We start from the raw sequence: 26,216 nt of genomic DNA, 5'->3' as shown, positions 1-26,216 counted from the left end.
GTTGTATAGACCTCTGGTCACGTCTGTGTGTTCTGTACAAAGCCGGAGAGCAAAATCACTTAATAAACTTGAATCGTCTACATCAGGACCCCTCCCTTCTCCTCTCCCTTCTCCCTCTCACTATTGAACTGAAGAAGTGGAAAATGCTGCGGTGTTGTCCAAAGCGTCGTGCCAAGTGTTTGCTTTTATCTCCTTTTCAGGCGTGGGAAAATGACGGCTGATATCTGGTCGCCCCGGGCAGAGCAGACGATTCGAATGCTGCTGTTTGTAGGATTCTGTTTTCTTGTTTTGGCGCCGGAATCCTCCTGAGCCGAAAAATAAAAACCACAAGGAAGAAATGTTCAGGCTGCATTCACACCTTGGCGTACAAAATCGCGGCGTTTTGTCCCGCGAATTGCGGTGACAAATTGCAGCGCTTTGTACCGCGATTTGCGGCGACAGAACGCTGCGATTGTGAATGCAGCCTTACCCCCTCTATGGAGATGGTTCACATCTCCTATGCCGAACGCTGAAAGCCGCCTGAAAAAAAGGTCCGGGGCTTGTTTTCAGGCGTTCGGCGTTCGGCGTGGAGATGTGAACCATCTCCATAGAGGGCAATGTGAAATCATCCCTCCAGCGTCTCAGGGGCGGCTGCGGCATCGCACTACAGGCGTATATACGCCTAGGTGTGAACGGGGGCTTAGGGACGGTTCCTATTTATCCGGCTCAAGGTGGAGTTGGGAGTAATTGGTCACATTCAACTGGACTTGTTCTGGAACGTTGATGTTTTTTTGTAGCTTCTCCTTTAGTTTCAGGAAGATGCCCCAACATTTATGTCCACACAGGTAGCACCAACACCTTAACCACTTACAGACCTGAAGATTTTCCCCCTCAAAGGGGTTGTAAAGGTACAATATTTTTTTTCCCTAAATATCTTCCTTTACCTTAGTGCAGTCCTCCTTCACTTACCTCATCCTTCCATTTTGCTTTTAAATGTCCTTATTTCTTCTGAGAAATCCTCACTTCCTGTTCTTCTGTCTGTAACTCCACACAGTAATGTAAGGCTTTCTCCCTGGTGTGGAGTGTTGTGCTAGCCCCCTCCCTTGGACTACAGGAGAGTCGGGACGCTCTCTACGTTGCAGATAGAGAAAGGAGCTGTGTGTTAGTGGGCATCCTGACTCTCCTGTAGTCCAAGGGAGGGGGGCGAGCACGACACTCCACACCAGGGATAAACCCTTGCATTACTGTGTGGAGTTACAGACAGAAGAACAGGAAGTGAGGATTTCTCAGAAGAAATAAGGACATTTAAAAACAAAATGGAAGGAAAGGAAGCTATCCAACTGACAATTGCGCAGTCGTGCAATGGTGTACCCAAACAAAATTGATGCCCACACAACACACAAATAGAGCTTTCTTCTGGTGGTATTTGATCACCTCTGCAGGGTTTTTTTTGCGCGATAAAAAAAGAGCGACAATGTTTACTTTTTGCTATATTATCCCCCCCAAAAAATAAATTCTTCATCAGTTTAGGCCAATATGTATTCTACATATTTTTGGTAAAAAAAAATCGCACTAACCATATATTGATGGGTTTGCACAAAAGTTATAGCTTCTATAAAATAGGGGATAGATTTATGGCATTTTTATTTTTTATTTTGAGAGGCTTGGGGGGAGTAGGGAGTAGAGTGTAGGGAGTAGAGTGTAGGGAGTAGAGTGTAGGGAGTAGAGTGTAGGGAGTAGAGTGTAGGGAGTAGAGTGTAGGGAGTAGAGTGTAGGGAGTAGAGTCCTGCTGTCTGTGTCAATTGACGCAGCAGAAGGACACGGGAGGACGCCAGCATGGGTACCCTGAGGGAGAGTGCTTCTCCTACTCATGCTTACCTTCTCTGTGCAGTTGGTTTTGCACCGAGTGGCCCCCGATCCTCCTTCTGGGGTCCCGCAGCTGCACTCCTGGCTCCTCTTCTTCTTGTGCCCCAGGAGTGCAGCTGCGGGACCCCAGAAGAGGAGGATCGGGGGCCACTCGGTGCAAAGCCAAGGTAAAGAGAAGGTAAGTATGACATGTTTAACTACTTCCCACCCGGCCACTGTACATATATGCGGCCGGGTGGGGCGCTCTCTTTTTCTGAATGGACGTTCAGGAATGTCCCTCAGAAGGAGTGGGATCGTGTGCGTGCCCACACAGCAGCGCAATCATGATGCGCTTGTCACCCGCATTGGGCTCTGTGATTGGCCCTCCTGATTTCATGACGGCCGTGTCCAATCACAGCCAACACGTGATGTAAATACAGAGCCGGTTGCTAGGCGATCGGCTCTCCTCTCCTCACACGGAAGTTGTCACTGAGGAGAGGAGAGCGGATTGCTGCACCTGGCCGGTGATCAGTGAATATGAGCTGTTTTTTTACACACTGATCACCAGCCTAGTGTAAACGCACAATGTCCCCAAAACACGTCCCCACACTTTAAAAACGCCTGTCCCCCACATATCTAAACGTAAAATCACATGTCCAAATGACCATCTGCACACACATGTCTGTGATCACCTGCGCACATCTGTACATGATCATTTGCGTACATCTGCCCGTGATCACACAAACCAATTATTATACACTCAACAGGATTTTTTATTTATTTTTACCAAAGACATGTAGCAGAATACATTTTGGCTTTAATTTATGACAAAGTTTGATTTTATTGGATTTTTTTTAAAATGGAAGAATTTTTTTTTTTTTGTTTTCTCCAAATTTCTGCTCGTTTTTTTTGCGTATATCGCAAAAAAAAAAATAGAGCTGTGAATAAATACCATCAAAAGAAAGCTCTATTTGTGCGAACAAAATAACAATTTAATTTGGGTACAGCGTAGCACGACCGCGCAATTGTCATTAAAAGTGCGAGAGTGCGGAAAGCTGAAAATTGATGTGGTTTAAAAAAAAAAAAAAACTGAACCTTTTAGTGATCCTCTAATTTTTTTTCAAAGAACAGGGTTGGAAGATGTGAAAGTTGTGGAACTCCCCCCCCCCCCCCCCCCCCCCGTTCTAGTAACATAATCCCAGCTTTTGTTATGAGGGCTGTATAGGTGTCAATCCTTTGAGTCACGTGACGGGAGGTATTGTTCTTAAATACCGTTTTGGGACGGGTTCACACTTGTCCGACAAACGCTCCTACATTGGGAGCTCATGTCGCATGACGTGTGAAAATCAATATTTCAATATGAGAGCCGTCTTAAAGCGGAAGGTTCACCCTAAAAACATTTTTCTATCATTTCATTGTGCATACTTCCAACATTTACAGTATGCTGATTTTTTTTTTTTTTTGCTGTATGTTCTTATAGCTATTTTCCACCCGGCTTCCGGGTTCTCACTCCCGCGGGAGTAGGTGTTCCTATGAAGAGGCGGCGCAGTGTCATGTGGGACTTCGCCCAGATGATTGACGTCTTGACAAAACCTTCCCCCCCGGCGGATAAGGCGCGTCATGAGTTTCCGAAAGAAGCCAAACTGCGAGTCGGCTCTATACGGCGCCTGCGCACCGACTAGGAGCCGTGTAGAGCTGACTGCGCAGTTCGGCTTCTTTCGGAAACTCGTGACATGCCATATCCGCCGGGGGGGAAGGTTTTGTCAAGACGTCAATCATCTGGGCGAAGTCCCACATGACACTACGTCTCTTCATAGGAACACCTACTCCCGCGGGAGTGAGAACCCGGAAGTCGGGTGGAAAATGGCTATAAGACGGTATGTACAGCAAAAAAAAAAATCGGCATACTGTAAATGTTGGAAGTATGCACAATGTAATGTTAGAAAAATGTTTTTAGGGAGAACCTCCGCTTTAACTGGTCTGACACAAGTCGGGCCGACTTTGAAAATGCTCCCTGCACTACTTTGGTCGGACATTGATCCTACTTCAGCCCATTGAATATCATTGAAGTCGGACCAAAGTAGGAGCCTTGTCCTAACCATCCGACTTTTGACATCGGACATTGTGATTACAGCAGCAGTAAAAGGAATTTATCTCACTCTGGGATTGTTTTGATTGGTCAAAGAACAAGTCAGACTATCACAAAGTCGGATTAAAGTAGTATCTTGTTCATGAAAGTCAGATGGATGTAGGACTGATGTCGCAGAGCAAAGTAGGATGAAAGTCGTACTGCTGTCGTGTAGTATAGTGTGAACCCAGTCTTCTGCAGCCTACACACAATCATTTTTCAGCATGAAAAAAAACGTAGTTTTTAAAAAATTACATTTAAAATGATAGTGTGTGGGCTTCACATCACTTTTCGGGTTCTGAAAAACGACAATTTTTTTTCCGAGCATTCTGCATTTTTTAACGACGTTTTAAACGTTGTTGTTTTTCGGGTTGTAAAAAATGATCGTGTGTGGGCTAAAACAACGTTAAAAACCCGCGCATGCTCAGAAGCAAGTTATGAGACGGGAGCGCTCGTTTTGGTAAAGCTAGCGTTCGTAATGGAGATAGCACATTCATCACGCTGTAACAGACAGAAAAGCGCGAATCGTCTTTTACTAACACGGAATCAGCTAAAGCAGCCCCAAGGGTGGCGCCATCCGCATGGAACTTCCCCTTTATAGTGCCGTCGTACGTCACCGCGCTATGCTAGAGCATTTTTTTAAAACGATGGTGTGTAGGCAACGTCGTTTTAATGATAAAGTTGGAAAAACGTCGTTTTTTCTACATGCCGAAAAACATCATTTTTTTCATGCCGAAAAAAGATCGTGTGTACGCGGAATTACACTTCTACCCCAGTGATTTGAGAACAATTCACGCCTTCAGCCATATATATGACTCAGTTGATTAACACCTACACAGACTCCTGGCAACAAAGGGTGAGATTGTCACGAGAACGGGGTGCTTCCACCACTCTGTTCTTTGAAAAATCATCATTTACACATTCCATGGTAATGGGGGGGGGGGGGGGGGGCGTCTATGATATAAATGGTGGGATATGTTCCTGACACTCATTAGAACCGTATCTTTGATACGCTGGGAAACCTCTTCAAGATTAGAGTAACAAATTCAGTCAAATGTGACCAACTACTACTAGTTGTACCGTGACCGGGATACATGAGAACCTTCAGACAATTTTTTTTCCTGCCGATTTTTAGTTTTTTTTCGGCTTGGAGGCTTCTCCTATACACAAGTCCCTTCATTGCCTGGAGATGCCCAGTATGTGTCGGGCTGTCCCGTCAGTTAATCGTCTTGCGGCTGGAAAGGAGCTGACGTGTTCGGCGATAATGAAATCCAGTTTTGGGGACTTTGACAGTTCAATCCATTTGGCGCTTGGAACAGAGCTGGTGGGTGGCGTGTAGTAATTAGTATGTTGTAAACTGCGGGATTTAATGGGAACACAAAGCTACTTCTGGACATGCAATGTTTGCGTCGAATAATTATAACGGACACCTTGTAGACGTGGTGGTGGAACGGGCTCAGAGCAGATCATAAAGGGGGAGAAAACAGATGAATGAGGACGCAGCAGGAGTGAATCGTGAATATGAAACAATAGAAAGTTGGCCACAAACATGGAGGCATACTGGTGACTTAATCCCCCTTCCCTCAAGGTATAAGAGAACCAGGGGGGGGGGAAATCAATGTCCCCACTCAGGAATAAATGACCATATTCTCATTGCACGCATTCCTGGGTTAGGCTCTGAAGAAGTGGGTGCTGCAGCAATGACAGACTGGAGGCATCACAGATCATCTTTGCCAGCACACCACAGATCAGCAAGTTGCGTCCAAAAGTTTCAGTGTAAAATAATCACACCACAGTAGCCAAAGAGCAACCTTAGTCAGTGGGGAGCGGCACCAGTGGCTACATCCCCAAGGCGCCCAGGACACATGCCTGCTTGCGCTTCAGTCAGTGGGGAGCGGCACCAGTGCCAACATCGCCAGGGTCCCAGGGCACATGCCTGCTTTCAATTCAGTCAGCAAGGAGCAGCTATATATCGCCAGGGCACATGCCTGCTTGTACTTTAGTCAGGTAGGAGTGGTGCCAGCCGCTACATCGCCAGCGCACTTGCCTGCTTGCACTCCAGTCAGTGAGGAGTGGCTACATGGCCATGGCACCCAGAACACGTGCCTACTTGCACTCCAATCAGTGAGGGGTGGGGCCTGCGGCTATATTGCCAGGGCACATGCCTGCTTGCACTCCAGTCAGTGAGGAGCGGCATCAGTGGCTAAATCGCCAGGGTGCCCAGGGCACATGCCTGCTTGCATTTAAATGTTTAAACTTTAGATTCACTTTAAAACAGATCTCCATCCTCACATCCTCCTCCTTTTTTTTTTTTACCCCCCGCATACCTTTTTAGGGGTTCTGAATATTTCAGATACTCGCCCGCCCAGGTGCTCCAGCATTGTCCTTCAGAATTCTGCCTTCGCTTAGTCCCCTGCCACCATCTTCTTGTATGATGTCATCGGGAGGTCCGCTGGTTCTTCCCGGTTCAGCTGCCGGGTCTCACGATGACGCACTGCTAGGTGCCCCACCCCTCCTCAATTTTTCAACGAAGGTCTATGTCTCCTGGGATATGTGACGTGCATATCTCTGCCTAGACAAGTGACCTGATTGGGAGGGCAGGACAGAACCTTTTCTCTCTCTCTCTATCTCAATCTCTCTCTATCTCGATCTCTCTCTCTCTCTCGATCTCTCTCTCTCGATCTCTCGATCTCGATCTCTCGATCTCGATCTCTCGATCTCTCTCTCTCGATCTCTCTCTCTCGATCTCTCTCTCTCGATCTCTCTCTCTCGATCTCTCTCTCTCGATCTCTCTCTCTCGATCTCTCTCTCTCTCTCGATCTCTCTCTCTCTCTCGATCTCTCTCTCTCTCTCTCGATCTCTCTCTCTCTCTCTCTCTCTCGATCTCTCTCTCTCTCTCTCTCGATCTCTCTCTCTCTCTCTCGATCTCTCTCTCTCTCTCTCTCTCGATCTCTCTCTCTCTCTCGATCTCTCTCGAAAATAAAACCAGGCGATTGTATAAACTCCAAAAGATGTTGCACTCGTCACAGCCCAGGCATACACTAACTGCTAGAGGCTCCAATTCAGACAAGAAAGACAGAGATATGCCAACATAGCATAATTCTGTTTATTGAAAACATAAAGAGCCCCCCACATAAGTAATCCCCTCATATATTGCACGTACTTGTGTCAAAATTGGAGTGAGCATCAATACACCGTCTCCGCAAAGGGGAGAAACGCCGCTCGGACCTCACGTGAATATCCGAATGCTATCACATCCTGGTTCCGGGTCTGGCTGTGGTGGAACGCAGACGTCCCTTCCTTGCTTCGTCATATCCTGACTTCGACAGAGGGCGTCAGGATATCATGAAAACTTTAAATTTCTGTATAGCAAAGGCACAACACAAATTGAAATAAATCTCCTAAAATGAGTGAAATTCCTTTTTGTTGGATGGCTGTCACAGGAACAAGGAGCATTTCCCCTTATTTTTCTTCTGTAAAGTTTTGGCTGTCCCATCACAGAGACAGTGGTCACCAGAGGAAGGGATCTTCCCAGTGGGAGCACAGACAGCAATTAAAAAAAAAAAAATTGCTAACAGAGGTTTTTGACCCCCCCCCCCCCCCCTCCAATACTCACTAAATAAAAAGTCTTGGCATTGGATAATCCCGTAGCCTCACTTCACTGCAAAATGTGATTCTCTCAGTTGCCAGCTTTCACATATGGCCGTAGTTCAGGATATAATACATTACATATAAATATCAGACTATAATATATTACAGGAGGTCATCCCCCAAATTTTAACCACTTCAGCTTGCAAGATTTACACCCCCCCCCCTTCATGACCAGGCCATTTTTTTGCTATACGCCGCTGCGCTACTTTAACTGACAATTGCTACGGAGACAAAACTGATTTTTCTCTTTTCGTCCATGGACGGACACAGCTTCCTTAAGGGTTTGTAAAGGAAACTTTTTTTTTTTTTATCTTAATAGCTTCCTTTACCTTAATGCAGTGCTGTTTTCATGTCCTCATTGTTAATTTTTGCTCTCTAATTGCTGTAATTCTTCTCTGATCTCCACACTTCCTGCTTGTCTGTTTCCTGATGACCACAGTACTGGGAGCTTTCTCTCTGTGGTCACTTATCAAGGAGGTGTGATTACCGTGTGTCTAAAACCCCTCAGCACCAATCTGTTTCATTTTCCAAACCATCACTGCCCTGTATTGGCTCTGTACATCACAGAAGCAGGAAACAACAGCAAAAACGAAACTGAAACTGTAGGTACATTATATGATTGATTTTTATCTATTTTTAATCATTTTTAAAAGGAATCAGTTAACTATTATGTCTCTCTACCCTGTAAACGGTAATTTCAGCAAAAAAAAAATGTTCCTTTACAACTCCTTTTAAATGTTGACAAAGTGGGTTATGTTCGGTCTATTAGAAGATCCTAATAGATGGATCATAACCCACTTTGTCAAGATTTAAGGAAGCTGTGTCCGTCCATGGACGACAGAGAAAAGGATTTTACGGTGAGTACAAAAAAAATCCTATTTTTTTTTTTTCCGAACAAATAGAGATTTCATTTGGTGTTATTTGATCACCACTGCATTTTTTTTTGTTTTGCACTATAAATAAAAAAAACGCTAAAAAAAAAGTTTTACTTTTTTATAAAACGTATCCCATTTAAAAAAAAAAAAATTCTTCAAAAATTTAGGCCAAAATTTATTCTGTTACAAGTCTTTGGTAAAATAAATTAAAAAAAAAAAAAAAAAATCCAAAAATTGTTTATTAATTGGGTTGAAAATGTATATTGTCTATAAATGATGGTGTGTGTGTGCGTGCGTGTGTACTGGAATTGTTTTGTTTTTTTTCCAATACTAATAATGACGATCAGCGACTTATAGCGGGACTGTGATGGGGCGACAAAAAAACAGCCTCATCCTCTCTGTCAGGGATCTGAGAGATCTGTGTTGTTTACATAAATAGATCTTTCTCCTGCCTTCTGCTCCATCGATCAGTGGGTTCTGGTCATGAATCATTGGCCAGAACCAGGTGATTGGCATGTATGGGAGCCGGCGGGCGGGCGTGTGCCCCCTACCCGGAAAAGCAGGATTCACTGCAGCCAGCCTGCACTGCAGGAGTAAAACTATTGTGTGCAGCTGGTAAGCAGTTAAAGTAGAATTTCAGGTTAACCACTTAAGGACCCCTTAACGCAGATATTGGTCGGCAGAATGGCACGGCTGGGCACATCCACGTACGCTGCCCTTTAAGCCCAGTCGTGGGGTCGCGCGTGCACGCGACCCGGTCCGAAGCGCCGGTGTCCCGCGAACTTGATCGCCGCCGGTGTCCCGCGAACTTGATCGCCGCCGGTGTCCCGCGAACTTGATCGCCGCCGGTGTCCCGCGAACTTGATCGCCGCCGGTGTCCCGCGAACTTGATCGCCGCCGGTGTCCCGCGAACTTGATCGCCGCCGGTGTCCCGCGAACTTGATCGCCGCCGGTGTCCCGCGAACTTGATCGCCGCCGGTGTCCCGCGAACTTGATCGCCGCCGGTGTCCCGCGAACTTGATCGCCGCCGGTGTCCCGCGAACTTGATCGCCGCCGGTGTCCCGCGATCGGTCCTTCGGAGCTGAAGAACGAGGAGAGCTGTGTGTAAACACAGCTTCCCCGTTCTTCACTGTGGCGCTGTCATTGATCGTGTTTTCCCTAATATAAGGAAACACGATCAATGACGTTGCATGTCCAGCCCCGCCCCCTACAGTTAGAAACACAGATGAGGTCACACTTAATCCCTTCAGCGCCCCATAGTGGTTAACTCTCAAACTGCAATTGTCATTTTCACAGTAAACAGTGCATTTTTATAGAATTTTTTGCTGTGAAAATGGTCCCAAAAATGTGTCAAAATTGTCCGAAGTGTCCGCCATAATGCCGCAGTCACGAAAAAAAATCGCTGATCGCCGCCATTAGTAGTAAAAAAAAAATATATTAATAAAAATGCAATAAAACTATCCCCTATTTTGTTAACGCTACAAATTTTGCGCAACCCAATTGTTAAACGCTTATTGCGATTTTTTTTTTTTTTTTTTTTTTTACCAAAAATATGTAGAAGAATACGTATCGGCCTAAACTGAGAAAAAAAAAAGTTTTTTTATATATTTTTCGGGGAAATTTATTATAGCAAAAAGTAAAAAATATATATATTTTTTTTTTCAAAATTTTCGCTCTATTTTTGTTTATAGCGCAAAAAATAAAAACCGCAGAGGTGATCAAATACCACCAAAAGAAAGCTCTATTTGTGGGAAAAAAAGGACGCTAATTTTGTTTGGGAGCCACGTCGCACAACCGCGCAATTGTCTGTTAAAGCGATGCAGTGCCGAATCGCAAAAACTGGCCAGGTCCTTTACCTGCATAAAGGTCCGGGTCTTAAGTGGTTAAACCTAACGAGTCCCTTCCGCCTCCTAATATATACAGTGCCTTGAAAAAGTATTCATACCCCTTGAAATTTTAGCTGATGTTGGCATTCTCCTACATCTGATCAGGTTTTCTTTAGATCCGGCAAAGAAATTGATAGATATTTTATCAAGAGATGGTTCCTGTATATAGTAATCTGTATGGCAGAAGAAGTAGTAAATCCTCAACCAGGCCATAGAAGTAGTATAAGCTGATCAAACAAAGCATTGTATGAAATGTGTTTTTATTATGGGAATCGGCGCTCCCTCTCCTCGGCTCGTCAGCGGAGACGTATGTTTCCTATTACAGAACATCAAAGCTTCTCTCTCTCTCGCTGTAAGAATCACGTTCAGACCTCACATGTTCTCCCCTTCGCCATGGCAGAGAAGTGTCTCCCTGGCGCAGTCCGCTACTAACAGGAACACATTAGATATTGGCAGATACAAGCCGGGCACACACGTCACATGCTACCCATGTTATGTTGCCAATGTTTGTATGCAGAGCGTTAAATGTGTTAGCAGATTTAGATACACTAACAAATTGAAGCCAAACTCCAGCTCACACTTTATAATCAGTTACAGCAAAAAATAAAAAATAACATTTTCTTTTTCTATTGGGATAAAGGATTTACAGAAACAACATAAGCTGAACATTGTAAACACCCCCTGTCAGTGATAAAGCGGAGTTCCACCCAAAAGTGGAGCTTCCGCTCGTTGTACTCCATCTTTCACAGGTATCCTGTTCCCATTTCCGGGAGCCTTGGCCAAGGGTATTGATGTCACCGCCCGTGCTCCCTCCTCCGCCTGGCCAGTAGGAGAGAGGAGCGGACCCTTGCGCATGCGCAGTAGGGTTCCCGGCGTGAAGCTGCAAGGCCACCGGAACTAGAGTCCCCATAGGAAGATTTCCCCTCTATTTCTTTTCGGGGACCACCCAAAATATTTTTATTTTTTATTTTATTTTATTTTTTACTGCCAAATGATAATGGTAAACGGGACACATAGAGGGTGTGAATTTCCTTAACCGCTTGCCGACCAGCCACCGTCGTTATACTGCAGCAGATCAGCTCGTTCCTACAGACTGGCGTAGCTTTACGTCGGTCCCTTTAAGCAGGATAGCAGGAAGCGCGCCGCCAGAGGTCCCAATGACCACCGGCCACGAGCGATCGCGGGCCAGAGAGGAAGAACGGGGACGTGTGCGTGTAAACGCACGCATCCCTGTTCTGTTCTGAGAGGAGATGCAGATCATGAGTTCCTACAAGCTGGGAACCACCATCTGTCATCTATAGTGAGTCCCATCCCCCCCACAGTTAGAACACACATTAGGGAACACACTTAACCCCTTGATCCCCCCCTAGTGTTAACCCCTTCTTTGCCAGTGTCATTTATACAGTAATCGGTGCCTTTTTATAGCACCAATTGCTGTATAAATGCCAATGGTCCCAAAAATGTGTCAAAAGTGTCTGATGTGTCCGCCATAATGTCGAAGTCCCAATAAAAATCGCAGCTCGCCACCATTACTGGTAAAAAAAAAAAAATGCCATAAATCTATTCCCAATTTTGTAGATGTAATTACTTTTGCGCAAACCAATCAATATACGCTTATTGCTATTTTTTATTTTTTTATTGCCAAAAATATGTAGGAGAATACATATCTGCCTAAACTGAGGAAAAAATTTGTCTTTTCCCATCATGAAAAACGGTTGTGTGTACGCGGCATAACCCCTGAAAAACAACCCCACACCATAATCCCCCCCTCCACCAAATGATTTGGACCAGTGCACAAAACAAGGTCCATAAAGAAGACATGGATGAGCGAGTTTGAGGTGGGGGAACTTGACACCTCTAATGTCCTGGGGTACGACGTTCGTGTCTTTATTTTTATTTTTTTTAGGGCTGTTACTGATCAAAATTTTTGTGATCGATAAATTTTTTTAATCGACTAATTTCGATTAATTATAACGCACATACAGATCCAACTACTTTTAGCTGATCTCCTTGCAGGCTGATTCCCAGTGCAGCTACCAACCACTGGAAAAATGGAAAGCCGGATACAAAAAACACACAAAGGCAGCGCTCGATGGGAATAGCATTAAAACTTTTATAGTCTTCAAGTAGGTAACAAAATAAATATTGCACTGGAGATAAAATCAATGTAGCTACATAAACTGTAAAAATGGTGCGAGTAATACCAAACGGTACCAAAAGCAGTCATAAAAACATGTAGCTAAGTGTGATACTGGTATAAAAATGTGTACAGCGATACCACTGCTGAATCCAGATGAGGAGAGGTTAACATCAGTCCGTCGGAATGTAGATGTCCTGTGAAGGGAACTATCACAACTCCCAGTGGATGGCTGTAGAATCCCAGGTTGATGGAGGGAAGTGATGGAGGGAAGTGATGGAGGGAAGTGATGGAGGGAAGTGATGGAGGGAAGTGATGGAGGGAAGTGTAACAGCCCTTGCTTGTGGCAGATAGTAAGGTCCCGCCGACATGCAGATATGAAGGCACAGCAAAGGAGCCCTTCAGATGGACACGGCAAGCCCCGCCGGTGTCTGTGACGTCACCGGATCTCCGACGGAAATCCCCGAAGGCCCCGGAAGCCGGCGGAGAGGTGAGTACCAATCAAAAGAATTTAGATCGATCAAAAAAATTACAGATTAATCGATTAAAAGTTAGATTTCCACAGCCCTAGTTTTTTTTATTTTATTGTTTTCCCGATTTCAAAATATTTTATTTTTAGAAGATGAAAAATAATACAGATCATTGCATCATGTTGGATAAAATAAAAGTAAAGATTATAATTAGGAAGTCTTTAGGTTTTTTATGACGGGCATGAGCTAGATTTTCCATGGAATTGTTGTGGTAACAGAGGGTGACGTTGTTATTTTTCGGGTCGATGTATAAAAATCGTACGGTTGTGCCTATTTATGGAAGCCGAAGCCACAAGTCGCCCTGAAGGACCTCTCTTTGGAACGGCTGTGCCGAGTTGCATAACCGTCGCTCCTTTTCACAATGCAATCAGATGAAGAATTGGACGGCAAGGCAATGAATGAGGTCTATTAGACTGCTGTGTTCACGCCAATAAATTCTATTTCATCTTTTATTTGTCTCGATATGTCCGTTTTTATTCTTAACTTGTGAGTGTCTGAAGTTATTTTTTTCTTTTTGGCCAGACATTGAATTCCTCACATTGAGCTGTGCAGTAAATCAGATTTCAATAGTGTATACACATTAAAAGATGCGAGACGTGTTATCTATGTATGGATAAAGTATTCGCATGTGAGGCTCTGGCTCTGTCCCAGGATGAGGCTCATGAGAGCCAAGAAGACCCAACCGCTCATCTCTTTATTACTTCCCTGCATTGGTCCATCTGAGGGGATGGCATTGCAGAGACGGGACCTGCGACCGGAGTGTGGCCCAATTCTGGTTCCATTTCCCCCATTGGATGTTGGGTCCCCAGTGTGCGTTTTCAGACGAGTCTTCCATGTCTACGTAGTTATTTTTGTAGGTGCGACGCTGGACCTCTGGCTCACGTTTTGCGCTAGATAAGTCTAAGGCCCGTGATTTATTTTCTTTTTTTTCTTTTTTCTCCACCTGCATGGTGGTGGTTGTGGAGGTTTTGCTTAAAGAGGAGTTCCACCTAAAAATGGAACTTCCTCTTAACCCACTCCTCACCCCCTTACATGCCACATGTAATTTTTTTTGGGGGGGGGGGGCTTCAGGAGAAGGGGACTTCCTGTCCCACTTCCTCCTTCCGCCGAGGGGCTGGAAAGGCGATTTAGCGTAATCGCCTTTTCACAGCCCCTCCCTGTAGGCGAGCGCCTGTCCAATCGGTCGGCGCCGCTCGCACATGCGCACTGCCGCTCGGCATTGCGCAGTGGGTGCCCGGCCGTGAAGCCGAAAGCTGTCACTGCCGGGTGCACACACTAGGAATGAAGACGCCGGCCAGAGAGGGGGGCGAGGAGCGGAGCCCCGGCCGGCGCGTCGCTGGAGCCGTGGAGCAGGTAAGTGTCAGTTTATTAAAAGCCAGCAGCTACACTTTTTGTAGCTGCTGACTTTTAATAAACTTAAAAAAAGGGTAGAAAACCCCTTTAACCACTTAAAGCGGAGGTTCACCCAAAAAACAAGTATATAACATTACATTCAGTATACCTCAAACATGTACAGTATGCCATTTTTTTTTTTTTGGGGGGGGGGGTGTACATGCGGTATTATCAGTATTTTCCTCACGGCTTCCGGGTACTCGCTCCCGCGGGACTGGGCGTTCCTGTGCAGTGCCGCAATGTCATCTGGGACTTCGCCCATATCATTGACGTGCCTGAGAAAAACTAGGAGCCGTGTAGAGCTGACTGCGCAGGCGCCGTATAGAGCCGACTCGCAGTTCGGCTATTTTCGGAAAGTCATGATGCGCCTTATCCGTGTGTACGCGGCATTACATACCACTTTCACATACAGGTAAGCCTAGATTAAGGCTTACCTGTAGGTGCTTGAAATATTTCCTAAACCTACACTGTTTAGGAGATATTTACAAATCGCCAGGCGGCGATTTCTTCTGCGCATGTGCCGGAGTTGGACCCCTTTTACACTGAGCCACCCATAGTGTCGGTGGTAAAACGCTGCTATTTTTACTGCCGACGCTATTGGCGGATTTGCGGCGCATTTAACAACAACATTGACGTTTTTTTTTGTTTTTTTTTTTAACACATGGAGCTTTCTTTTGGTGGTATTTGATCACCTCTGCAGGTTTTTACTTTTTGCGCTATAAACAAAAAAAGAGCAACAATTTTAAGGGAAAAAAAAGCATTTTTTAAACTTTTTTCTATAATAAATATCCCCAAAAAATATATATAAACAAATTTCTTACTCAGTTTAGGCCGATACGTATTCTACATATTTTTGGCAAAAAAAAATCGCAATAAGTGTTTATTGATTGGTTTGCGCAAAAGTTACAAAGTAGGGGATGGTTGTATGGCATTTTTATTAATATTAATTTTTTTACTAGTAATGGCGGCAGGGGCGCACGCTGCCGGCGGCGGGCATGCCCACATGGCAAGTTTAAAGGAAGGTACCTGTACACCCATTTGCCTGTCTCTGCCATTCTACCAACGTAAAAGTTTGTTCGGCGGTTGGCAAGTGGTTAAAACGCAAAGATTACTTTTTATTGCTCTAGACCTGAAAAGTTTTAAAGTAAACCCGTAGTTTGCCCCGCAGAGTATACTTGGCTTTTTATTTATTTGTATCTTCCATTAGTCCCTTCACCAGCTGTGGGCACAAGGAAAGTCGTGTGTGAGCTACAAGTCATTGGAGTCTTAGATGAAAGCCCAAAAAAATGTACGGATCCCCCAAGTAGCTCCAGCTTCTATATTCACCTGATCTCCCCTCCCAGCGGGGGAAGGTAACGCAGTGCTGTATCGAAAAAAAAAAATGGCCTGGTCATAAAGGGCGGTTAATCTTCTGGCTATAATAAAATTCTGATCACATCTTTTATAATGTAAAAAAAAAGTTTATTTTTATTTAATTTTTTCCTTTTTGTAGCTTGAAGGACGTATTCTAGAAGAGAAACCATCATTGTGTCCTCCGAACCCCTCCGGTCAATGTCCGATCTGTCGCTGGAACCTCAAACATAAATACGACTACACGGTAAGATCTTCACAAGACTGCTCTATGTCAGGAGATCCTTTTAAAGAGGACCTGTCCCTTTTATGTATTGCCACCCATGTATAGATCTTTATATCACTAGAGGGATCACCAGCAGGAGGAAGGAGGTCCTGATTTTTCTATATAGATCTTTATATCACTAGAGGGATCACCAGGAGGAGGAAGGAGATCCTGATTCCTCTATATAGATCTTTATATCACTAGAGGGGTCACCAGCAGGAGGAATGGGGTCCTGATTCCTCTCTATAGATCTTTATATCACTAGAGGGATCACCAGCAGGAGGAATGGGGTCCTGATTCCTCTATATAGATCTTTATACCACTAGAGGGATCACCAGCAGGAGGAAGGAGGTCCTGATTCCTCTATATAGATCTTTATATCACTAGAGGGATCACCAGCAGGAGGAAGGAGGTCCTGATTCCTCTATATAGATCTTTATATCACTAGAGGGGTCACCAGGAGGAGGAAGGAGATCCTGATTCCTCTATATAGATCTTTATATCACTAGAGGGGTCACCAGCAGGAGGAAGGGGGTCCTGATTCCTCTATATAGATCTTTATATCACTAGAGGGGTCACCAGCAGGAGGAAGGAGGTCCTGATTCCTCTATATAGATCTCATAGTTGCCAACTGTCCCGTATTTTCCCGGGACAATCCCGGTATTTAGACCTTTTGCCCCGGTCTTACCGTATCCCGGGAAATGTCACAGGAAATCGTTCTTTTCCAGATTTTTAGCCGCTGCTAGAAGTCCACGGCCGGCACTGGTGAATTGTCTCCACCGGCCACCATTTTACAGAAGAGCAGCTATCGTCAGGAAGAAACAAGAGGCCTAGGCTCTGCCTCTTGGTTCTTTCCTTCGGCCTCCACGAGCTTGTCTTTTATAAATGGTGTGGAGACCAAATCACCAGTGGCATAACTACCTGGGTGCAGCTAAGGGGTGACAGTGTCTTCCCCAGCCAGAGTTCTGATACCCCCAAATTTTTCATCCCCCACTATGGCATGCCTAGAAACGAATGCCCCAGCCCCTAATTATAATAAGACCTCGCTGGCACAAATAAAGTGTCCCTATAATTTTTTTTTTCAATATTGGCAACTATGAGATCTTTATATCACTAGAGGGGTCACCAGCAGGAGAAGGAGGTCCTGATTCCTCTATATAGATCTTTATATCACTAGAGGGGTCACCAGCAGGAGGAAGGGGGTCCTGATACCTCTATATAGATCTTTATATCACTAGAGGGGTCACCAGCAGGAGGAAGGGGGTCCTGATACCTCTATATAGATCTTTATATCACTAGAGGGGTCACCAGCAGGAGGAAGGAGGTCCTGATACCTTATAGATCTTTATATCACTAGAGGGGTCACCAGCAGGAGGGAGAAGGTCCTGATTCCTCTATATAGATCTTTATATCACTAGAGTGATCACCAGCGGGAGGAAGGAGGTCCTGATTCCTCTATATAGATCTTTATATCACTAGAGGGATCACCAGCAGGAGGAAGGAGGTCCTGATTTTTCTATATAGATCAGTGGTCATCATCTGTCCTCAGAGCCCACTAACAGGCCAGGTTTGCAAGATAACTGAAATGCATCACAGGTGATGTAATTTGCTGTTTAGTGATTGCAGTATTCTAGTCTGCATCTCCCCAAGGTAATACATAAAACCTGGCCTGTTAGTGAGCCCCGAGGACAGGGTTGATGACCACTGATATATATCATTATTTATCACTAGAGGGGTCACCAGCAGGAGGAAGGAGGTCCTGATCCCTCCTATATAGATCTTTATATCACTAGAGGGATCACCAGCAGGAGGAAGGAGGTCCTGATCCCTCCTATATAGATCTTTATATCACTAGAGGGGTCACCAGCAGGAGGAAGGAGGTCCTGATTCCTCTATATAGATCTTTATATCACTAGAGGGGTGACCAGCAGGAGGAAGGAGGTCCTGATTCTTCTATATAGATCTTTATATCACTAGAGGGGTCACCAGCAGGAGGAAGGAGGTCCTGATTCCTCTATATATAGATCTTTATATCACTAGAGGGGTCACCAGCAGGAGGAAGGAGGTCCTGATTTTTCTATATAGATCAGTGGTCATCATCTGTCCTCAGAGCCCACTAACAGGCCAGGTTTGCAAGATAACTGAAATGCATCACAGGTGATGTAATTTGCTGTTTAGTGATTGCAGTATTCTAGTCTGCATCTCCCCAAGGTAATACATAAAACCTGGCCTGTTAGTGAGCCCCGAGGACAGGGTTGATGACCACTGATATAGATCATTATTTATCACTAGAGGGGTCACCAGCAGGAGGAAGGAGGTCCTGATCCCTCCTATATAGATCTTTATATCACTAGAGGGGTCACCAGCAGGAGGAAGGAGGTCCTGATTCCTCTATATAGATCTTTATATCACTAGAGGGGTCACCAGCAGGAGGAAGGAGGTCCTGATTCCTCTATAGATCTTTATATCACTAGAGGGGTGACCAGCAGGAGGAAGGAGGTCCTGATTCTTCTATATAGATCTTTATATCACTAGAGGGGTCACCAGCAGGAGGAAGGAGGTCCTGATTCCTCTATATATAGATCTTTATATCACTAGAGGGGTCACCAGCAGGAGGAAGGAGGTCCTGATTCCTCTATATAGATCTTTATATCACTAGAGGGATCACCAGCAGGAGAAAGGAGGTCCTGATTCCTCTATATAGATCTCATCACTAGAGGGATCACTAGCAGGAGGAAGGAGGTCCTGATTCCTCTATATAGATCCTTGGGAGACCTCGTTTAGAATACAATTTCCCGTTCTGGAGACCTCACTTAAGGTAGAATGAGTCCAGAGACGGCCAACAAACATGGTAAAAGCTCTGAGGGATAAAACAGATCAGGAGAGACTGGAGGAACTTGATATGTACATAATCTAAAATCTAGCAGGAGGAAATAATTAAAACCTTCTTGGGGCAAACCTAGCTCTGTACTCGATCAAACTTGATGGACTACTTTGGTCTCTTTCTGCCGTCTCTTGTATGTTTCTATGACCAGAGCAAGTGTAAAGGAAATAAAATCCCACTTTTTATTTTATTTTTTATTTTTCTGGTTGTCTTCTCCGCAGGACGTTCTTGTCCTCAGTCAGTTCATCCGATCGGATGGTGGAATGATACCACGCAAAGTGACGGGCCTGTGTGCAGAGGAACACAAGAAGGTTGTGGCGTGTGTCAAGATGGCCCATCGAGCGGGTAAGAACTGAGCCAACAACTGTCCCCTGTGGGGGGGGGGGTTAACCACTTCAGCCCCGGACCATTATGCAGCTTAAAGACCAGGCCACTTTTTGTGATTCGGCACTGCGTCGCTTTAACTGACAATTGCACGGTCGTGCGACGTGGCTCCCAAACAAAATTGACATCCTTTTTTTCCCTCACAAATAGAGCTTTCTTTTGGTGGTATTTGATCACCTCTGCGGTTTTTATTTTTTGCGCTATAAACAAATATACAGCGTAAATTTTGAAAAATAAAATAAAAAATGTTTTGCTATAATAAATATCCCCAAAAAAGATATATAAAACATTTTATTTTCCTCAGTTTAGGCCGATACGTATTCTTCTACATATTTTTGGTAAAAAAAAATCGCAATAAGCGTTTAACGATTGGTTTGTGCAAAATGTATAGCGTCTACCTAATAGGGGATATATAGGGGATAGTTTTAATGCATTTTTTTATCGTGACTGTGACATTATGGCGGACACTTTTGACGCTATTTTGGGACCATTGTCGTTTTTACAGCAAACAGTGCTAAAAAAATGCACTGGCTACTGTAAAAATGACACTGGCAGTGAAGGGGTTAACCAGGAGCGGGCGCTGTAGGGGTTAAGTGTGACCTAATGTGTGTTTCTTGCTGTGGGGGGGCGTGGCTGGACGTGTGATGTCACTGATCGTCGTTCCCTATGACAGGGAACAGACGATCAGTGACAGGCTCACTAGGAAGCACGGGAGAGGTTTGTTTACACTCACCTCTCCCCGTTCTTCCTCTCTGTGACCCGATCACGGGGACACCGGCGGCGATCGGGTCCGCTGTTCCCACGGGGAAGAGGACCTGGTCGTGAGCGCGTTCGCGACCCACGGCTGGGATCTTAAAGGGGACGTACATGTATGCCCTAGTGCCCAGCCGTGCCATTCTGCCGACGTATTTAGTTGTGCGGCGGTTCTCAAGCAGTTTAAGGACAGAAATATTTGAGTTGTAACCGTTCTACTACTTATGTCCTGAATAAGTTGATTGGCTGCTTATAAACAAACAGGGTAACGCATACAAAGAGTGGCGCTTGTGCCAAACTCAGTGTGTGCCTCCAACCTGATTGCTCCAGGTGAAAAATAAAACAAATGGTGGAATGATAAAATAATATAGTAAAAGCAATGACTTAAAGGAGTTGTAAAGGTACAATTTATTTTTCCCCATAAATATCTTCCTTTCCCGTAGTGCAGTCCTCCTTCACTTACCTCGTCCTTCCATTTTGCTTTTAAATGTCCTTTTTTCTTCTGAGAAATCCTCACTTCCTGTTCTTCTGTCTGTAACTCCACACAGTAATGCAAGGCTTTCTCCCTGGTGTCGTGCTCGCCCCCTCCCTTGGACTACAGGAGAGTCTGGACACTCTCTACTTTGCAGATAGAGAAAGGAGCTGTGTGTTAGTGGGCGTCCTGACTCTCCTGTAATCCAAGAGAGGGGGGCGAGCACGACACTCCACACCAGGGAGAAAGCCTCACATTACTGTGTGGAGTTACAGACAGAAGAACAGGAAGTGAGGATTTCTCAGAAGAAATAAGGACATTTAAAAGCAAAATGGAAGGATGAGGTAAGTGAAGGAGGACTGCACTAAGGAAGATATTTAGGTAAAAAAGATTGTACCTTTTTAAAACCAAGTCCATACAGTTGTTTTTTTTTTTTTTTTTTTTTTTTTAAATAACGGCTTTAGAAGGCAGCCCAGGTGAAGAGTAAGAAGATGTCTTCAGGTATAGCTGGGGATGAAACGGAGGCGCCACTCTAAGTGCAGTAAATCAAAAGGTCTTTAACCTCCCTGGCGGTATGATTCTTTCAGAAAAAAGGTGCTGAAAGCGGTACCATTATTTGCAAGGAAATTTGGCGTTTTATACTGTAGGCCTGCAATTCTTAGGAATAACTCGCTTAAATCTGACCAAACGAGTCTAGAAGGCATCCCGGGTATGAATTTTTTTTAAAAAACAAAACAGAATTATAAATTATAATATAATAAATAATTATAACAAATAAAAATATAATTATAATAAAAATTATTCAATAATTTAATCAACTCAAAATCACTGAAATTTGCTCAGTTGCAGAATTGTCGCTGTCATTACTTTTATTTTTTTATGATGAATTTCCCCACAAATCGCTATCGCACAATTCTGCAAGTGATTATAATTTATTATCGCTGTTTTCTAGCTGCTCTAAAACCATTTTTGACATAAAGGGACACTTTTTTGGTTGCTATGGACAATCTACAGTTTGCAGGGAGAAAGAACAGTATTTATTATATAAAAGTACATGTAGGACACTGGGCAGACCACTAGGGACAAGGGGGTGTGTATTTCTTTATCGTACATCACGGGACACAGAGCTGCATATTCATTACTATGTGTGGTTATAGAGTCTACCTTCAGGTGATGGACACTGGTGTAATCAATTAAACAGAAAGTTCCCTCCCTATATAACCCCTCCCCTACTGGGAGTTCCTCAGTTTTTTCATCAGTGTCTAAGGTGTTGGTAGTCTTTTCAGAGATTCATGCTGCATATAATTTCCCTCTGCCTACTCGGCCAAAGCCTCTATCTTCTCCTTAGAGTGTAAAGAGAGGTTTTCCTATAGGTGGCTAGTAAGACCTCCATATGGTCCTCAGCCTGGTGTCGGCTTCAGGCTAACCAAATGCACATCTGAGGGATGCACAGTTGCTGGTACACATTGCTAACGTCTCTTAATTGAGGAAACGCACATCTACAGAGGATAACTTCCTTTTTACCAGTCCGCATGTTGCATAAGATACATGAGTTTGGAATGCATGTGGGATAAAAACAAGTAACAAAGCATGTTTTATTGTGGATCGCATAAGGATACATGTTTCTGTCTGTATGGTGTTGCATGTTTGTTAGAGTTGCATAGAAATGCTTGAGTGCATAAAGATGCTAGTTACCTGATCACTCAAGTCCTGGATTACCCAAGGATATTGGGTCACACAGAGAGACTTGTTTCCACAGAAAGGCCAAAAATCGCATAAAGACGTTTGTATGTATAAAAATGCTGGATCACACACACATGGTTACCTGATCACCCAAATCCTTGATTACCCAAGGATGTTTGGTCACACAGAAGTGGTTTGTTTCCACAGAAATGCCTAAAATCGCATAAAGTTGCTTGGATGCAAAAAAGATGCTGCATCACACATGGTTACCTGATCATCTGCGTCCTGGATTACCCAAGGATATTTGGTCACACAGAGAGGCTTGTTTCCACAGAAGTGCCTAAGTTCGCATAAAGATGCTTGTATGCATAAAAATGCTGGAATCACACATGATTACCTGATCACCCAAGTCCTTGATTCCCCAAGGATATTTGGTCACACAAAGAGGCTTGTTTCCACAGAAATGCCTAGAATCGCATAAAGAGGCTCGAAGGCATAAAAATGCTGGAATCACACATGATTACCTGATCACCCAAGCCCTTGATTCCCCAAGGATATTTGGTCACACAAAGAGGCTTGTTTCCACAGAAATGCCTAGAATCGCATAAAGAGGCTTGTATGCATAAAAATGCTGAATCACACATGATTACCCGATCACCCAAGTCCTTGATTACTCGAGGATATTTTGGTCGCACAGAGAGGCTTGTTTCTACAAGAATGCCTAAAGATCGCTTAAAGATGCTTGAATGCAAAAATAAGCTGGATCACACATGGTTGTCGGATCAACAGCGTCCTGGATTACCCAAGGATACTTGATCACATAGAGAGGCTTGTTTCACAGAAATGCCTAAAGTCGCATTAAGATGCTTGAGTGCATAAGGATGCTGGATCGCACAGGGGTGCTTGGTCACACAAGAGTCCTTGGTCACACAAGGGTTCTTGTCCGCACAGTAGTGCTTAAAATGCATAAGATGTTGATCGCATGGAAGATGCTGAATCGCATAAGGATGCATGATTACTTTAAAGTTGCACATGGCGGCCTAATTAAGCAATACAGGATTCCTTGTGTTTGCATAGAAATACGTGTCTGCATGGGTTCATGTTGCACATTGTTGCATAACACGTTTATATCGCATGCTTGCTTGCAAGATGCTTGTTCCAGAGCACACATGCTATATGCATGTTTTTCTTAAAACATATTTATATGAATTCATGCTTCCAGGAACACACGCTGCCATGTACACACACTTCCATTGAGGCATATGGCTTTAACACTTGCCACATACACACATGGGGAGCCAGTTGCATATGTGTTTACTTGGGTCTGCAGAGGTTGTCTGCGTTTCGCAGGGGAACAGCACTATCTCCAGTTGGTGGTCTTGCCCTTTTGGGTTAGCCTCCGTGCCTGGGTTGTCAGGGTGCTAGGGCCTGCCTCTAGCAGGTCTGTAGGCCCAGGGTATAGCAGTAATGGCATACCGAAGCAAACTCCTGCTGTTGGGTCAGTCAGTAGCATGGCTGGACCTAAGGGTGTCCAGCATGGTCAAGTATCTGGAACTCTAAAGATACATTCTTTCATTTGACAAGAAGCTGGGTATGTTTGGCACAGTCCAAAAAGGAGTTTTTTTTTTGGCCTCAGACAAGACCATCGCTATAAGAAAACTGGTCTATGTGGTCACGGCAAGGAACAGTTCCTTACTTTTGGCCTTTTGATTAAGGCACTAGGGAAGATGCTGGCTTCATTCAAGACAGTTCCCTATACTAACTTTTATTCAGGGCTGTTATAAACAGTATTTTGTCGGCCTAGAAAGAGTGGATCTTGACCTAGCATTATCCAAAGAACCCGGTCCCAGAGATATGCTGGAATTCCTCTTGGTGATTCTTAACTAAAAGGGTTTGCCAGGTCAGGAAGAGACCATGGCCCAGGGGAAGTAGTCAAGCTCCAAGGGAGCCTTATCTGTCAGCTAGAGCTACCGATGGAGCATCTGGCTTAGGGGCCTGAACGTTCAGGTGGCAGGTTGGTTCTGTCAGAGTACAATCAGACTATGCCATACTAGTGATTTACTTAATTTACCAAGGAGGAGCTTGTGCCTTGCCTATTGGCATTCGTCATTTCATGAAATGCAGAATTGGCAGGCGATTCGCTGGAGCCGTCAACAAGTGTCTCCGGGAGAATGACCTCTACACCCCGACTGTTTTCCTGACCAAATGTCACAGAAATAGTACCCTGTACATAAGATGTATTGGCGTCCAGGCTCAACAAGAGATTGAACAGCTTGGGGTCAAGGATAAAGGATCCACCCGCATGCGTGGCAGATGTGTTTTTAATCCGAGGGGGGGGACCAGTTGTCACTGGTTGTGTCTCTCCCCCCTGTGCCGCGACTTTTGTGGCTTCTATGCAACATTTAGAGGAGAACGGAAGCTGGCCTGATTACTCCGGCATAACCCTGGCGACCTCTCGGTGCAGGAACAGTAAGGGGGTAGTAGAGGACCCACAGTCCCTTACATCTTGTCCAGGCCTACTTTGCAGGGGGTATTACATTCTGCCTTGCAACAGGTGAATTAATGGTCTGGCTATTATAGACCACATTCTCGAGGATCGGGGCTTTCAGAATCCGCGGCAATTCCCTTGATTCATACAAGAGAGCTGGCCTCCAGGACCAGATAGCCTACGGTCTGGAAGGCCCATGTTCCTGGTGTGAAACCAGATGGTGGCATCCGTGGAAGTTTGTCAAAGGTAAAATTCCTGCCTTCCTACATTTGGAAAGGAGACGGAGCTAGCCTTAAGTTATATCAAGGATCCGATCTCGGCCTTGCTTCCAAAGGTCGATTACTTCACACTCTTTGGTCCGGGCTGTTATGCACGTCACCCCTTGTATAAGTCCACCAGTTAGGTCGCCCTTGTGCTCGGAGGATTGGCTCTAGTTTTGTCGGCTTACAGGGTCAGCTCCTTGGGCCGATGCACCATATTTCTCTTCATCCTTTAACAAGGAATTGGTGTTCTTGGTTGTGGTAGCCTCCAAGAGTTTCAGTATTGGCAACTTTCTTGGTATAGAGCCATACTCAATTATTCTTACAAGTAGAGTGATTTTCATCCTCACCCAACCTTATTTACTAGAAGGATCTAGTATTCATTTGAATCTAGATATTCTTACCTTCCCTTTTTTCAAAACCTTGTTTCACGGAAGGAAAGGTTATTGCTTTTCTCTCAATTGAGATGAGAGCAGTTAAATACCTATCTGAAGGTTTCAGATATAGAAAGCTGACGTTTTTATTGGGCTGCCAGAAGACCCTAGATGGGCAGGCAGTGTTCAGGTCAGCTATTAAAATGGTTACACTCTCTCTCTCGTTGGAGTAAGAAGGGTCTAGGCCTATCTGAAGCGGCTGCTCGGATACGGAAAACTGATGTTGTTGCGCTACCAGGAGGCCCCAGGAAAGGGCAGGCAGCGTCTAAAATCAACTGTTTTTAAGGTTGATTCATCAGGTTATTATTCAGGCTTGTGGTTAGAGTAGGATTCCCCCTGTTTTTTTGTGGGGGTGCTCCCTACCAGGATGGTAAGCGCTTTATGCGCAATGCATTTCCAAGCCTTTATGACGCAGATTTTCAAGGCCGCAATGTGCTTACGTTCACTAACTCCTATCAGGTGAACATAAGACGGCAAGAGGATGCAGCTTTTTGGCGCAGTATGCTGCAGGCAGCATTATAGGTCCTCACGTCTGATGGCGGTCTGCGTTGTTGGTGTCTCCCTCCCCTCAGTAAGCATTGCTTTGGGACATCCCACATAGTAATGAATATGCAGCTCTGTGTCCCGTGATGTACGATAAAGAAAATAGGATACATCACGGGACACAGAGCTCCCACCCCTCTTGTTTGGGGATATTGGGACACTTATTGCTTTGCTACAAAAACTGAGGAACTCCCAGTAGGGGAGGGGTTATATAGGGAGGGAACTTCCTGTTTAATTGATTACACCAGTGTCCATCACCTGAAGGTAGACTCTATAA

The 26,216-nt window shown here is 44.7% G+C and overlaps 1 protein-coding gene across 1 annotated transcript in view; it reads left to right on the top strand.

Moving 5' to 3' along the window:
* Positions 1-26,216, top strand: part of MRPS18A (mitochondrial ribosomal protein S18A) — a 38,904-nt gene that overhangs the window by 6,984 nt on the left and 5,704 nt on the right. Inside the window, exons 3-4 of the mRNA XM_040351787.1 lie at positions 15,916-16,020; positions 19,144-19,267. Of these exons, the coding sequence (XP_040207721.1) occupies positions 15,916-16,020; positions 19,144-19,267 (229 nt within the window). The remainder of the gene's footprint in view (positions 1-15,915; positions 16,021-19,143; positions 19,268-26,216) is intronic.

Source organism: Rana temporaria, chromosome 4 (genome assembly GCF_905171775.1).
Source record: "Rana temporaria chromosome 4, aRanTem1.1, whole genome shotgun sequence".
In the NCBI taxonomy this organism is placed as follows: Eukaryota; Metazoa; Chordata; class Amphibia; order Anura; family Ranidae; genus Rana; species Rana temporaria.
Note: the sequence above shows the minus strand (reverse complement) of the source record. Positions and strands in the feature narration are given on the sequence as shown.